Here is a 2,013-nt window from a genome sequence, read left to right on the forward strand (position 1 = left end):
TTTGTTGCTGAAGTATTAAATGGGTCTGGAACAAGTTGTTTTGATTTATTTCAAATGAAGAAAGAATATTTTATTAATTTTTGTAATGAATTGAGGGAGAAGAACTACTTATGTGACTCAAGAGATGTGCTTGTTGAAGAGAAGGTTGCTACATTTTTATTCATAATTGGTCATAATGTTCGTCATAGAGTTGCTTCAATCCGCTTTTAACATTCCACTGAAATAATATCACGCAATTTTAAGGAGGTATTAAGGGCAGTTTTTCGATTTGCAAAGGAACTAATAAAGCAAGAGCCCAAAGAGTTTCCTGAAAGAATTAAAAATAATTCAAAATACTATCCTTGGTTTAAGGTATGCACATAATTCATATTCTTCTATTGTAGTTGTATATTTATTTCAACATAATTTGATTATGGTTTACTTATTCATATTATTTGGGTTATGACTTAAAGAATTGCATAGGTGCGATTGACGGTACACATATCAGTGCATCGGTTCCTGCAGAAAAACAAATTTCATGTAGAGATAGAAAGGCAACAATCACACAAAATGTCATGTGTGCTTGTGATTTTAACATGTTGTTTACGTATGTATATTCGGGATGGGAAGGAAGTGCACATGATTCAAAGATTCTTTTGGATGCAATTACAAATCAAAATGTTGAATTTCCTTGGCCACCTAGAGGTAAGTCATGGTATCAACATAAAATTATGTTCAACGAAATTAACAAAGTTGAACTAACATATATTTTATTTGATGAAGGTTCCTTTTATCTCGTTGATTCTGGGTATCCATGTATTGGAGGTTTTCTTCCCCTTATAGGGGTGAAAGGTATCACGCACAAGAATATAGAGGTCAAGGTAGACAACCCAGAAGTCCGGAAGAGTTATTTAACTATAGACACTCGTCTCTAAGGATGACAATTGAGCGTTGTTTTGGGGTGCTGAAAAATAGATTTCCTATTTTAAAGTTGATGCCTCCTTATAAGCCTTCTAGGCAACGACTCATAGTTATTGTGTGTTGTGCTATTCACAATTACATACGCAAGTGGAATTTACCGGACGAGTTGTTTAGGATATGGGAAGAAATGGATCCTATCGAACTTGAGGGAATACAAGAAGGTCCTATCATAGAAGGAACAAGTTCCAATGTCGACAACTTAACAAGGTTATCTAATGAAGGTGCAGCTGAAATGACAATGAAGAGAAATCATATTAGAGATGAGATGTGGGTACACCGTAGTAATTAAGTGAATTAATTATCTCTATGTTACATTTTCATACAAGCAACTTTGAATTTTAGTGGTTATTTCTAAATACTTATGTTAGTTTTATTTCATATGTATGCTTCAGATATTGATATACGCTATAAAATTTTGATAACTTTTGTGTGAACAAGTTATTAACTTGACTCTAAAAAAGAATTAAATCATATATTTAATCATAAGAAGTTTCTATCTCGATTTTATTTAGTAATAAAATTTACACTTGTATATTTAAATATGAGTCATTAAAAAATTAATTATTATTTATTAAAATTCTTTTTCATTTTATATTAGTTAAAAAAGTAATTTTTAAAAATTGAGTTATCATTTTTTATTTTCTCATTTCTAAAACTGTTTTTAAAAATAACTTACCAAACAAATATTTCTACTTTCTCATTTTTAAAACAGTTTTGAAAAGTCATGTTACCAAATAAGTTTTTTAATAGTTCTCTTCTTAAAAATACTTTTTCAAAACAATTTTATAAAACATATTTTAAAAAGTGAAAAGCAAAACTGATTCAAACGGGCCCTGATTATCTTGAGTTTTTTTTTTAAGTTCTTGGAGGTATTTTTTCATTTAAAAAAACCAGAATTTATATTGATCAAAACACCTTTTCAAAGAGGTATATTTTTCTTCATAAAAATTAGTGAAAAGGTATAAGTATTTGAAAACATTTTTTCATGAAAAGAGGCCAAGAAATGCTGAAACGAACAGTGTTAACCGGTTAACCAAATGGGTTAACCGGTTA

The 2,013-nt window shown here is 29.7% G+C and overlaps 1 protein-coding gene across 1 annotated transcript; it reads left to right on the plus strand.

Moving 5' to 3' along the window:
• The first annotated feature begins 793 nt into the window (after positions 1 to 793).
• LOC127095995 (uncharacterized) lies at positions 794 to 1,379 on the plus strand. The gene is made up of 2 exons (XM_051034624.1): positions 794 to 1,231; positions 1,353 to 1,379. Exons 1-2 carry the CDS (start codon positions 794 to 796, stop codon positions 1,377 to 1,379), a joined length of 465 nt encoding a protein of 154 aa, XP_050890581.1.
• Positions 1,380 to 2,013: the final 634 nt, after the last annotated feature.

This window comes from Lathyrus oleraceus, chromosome 6, assembly GCF_024323335.1.
Source record: "Lathyrus oleraceus cultivar Zhongwan6 chromosome 6, CAAS_Psat_ZW6_1.0, whole genome shotgun sequence".
Classification (NCBI taxonomy): domain Eukaryota; kingdom Viridiplantae; phylum Streptophyta; class Magnoliopsida; order Fabales; family Fabaceae; genus Lathyrus; species Lathyrus oleraceus.

Coding starts and splice junctions, on each gene's coding strand:
- LOC127095995 (XM_051034624.1), top strand. CDS start 794: ATGTATTGGAGGTTTTCTTCCCCTTATAGGGGTGAAAGGTATCACGCA. Junction 1,232..1,352: donor ATATTAGAGATGAGATGTGG/GTACACCGTAGT, acceptor TGTATGCTTCAG/ATATTGATATACGCTATAAA.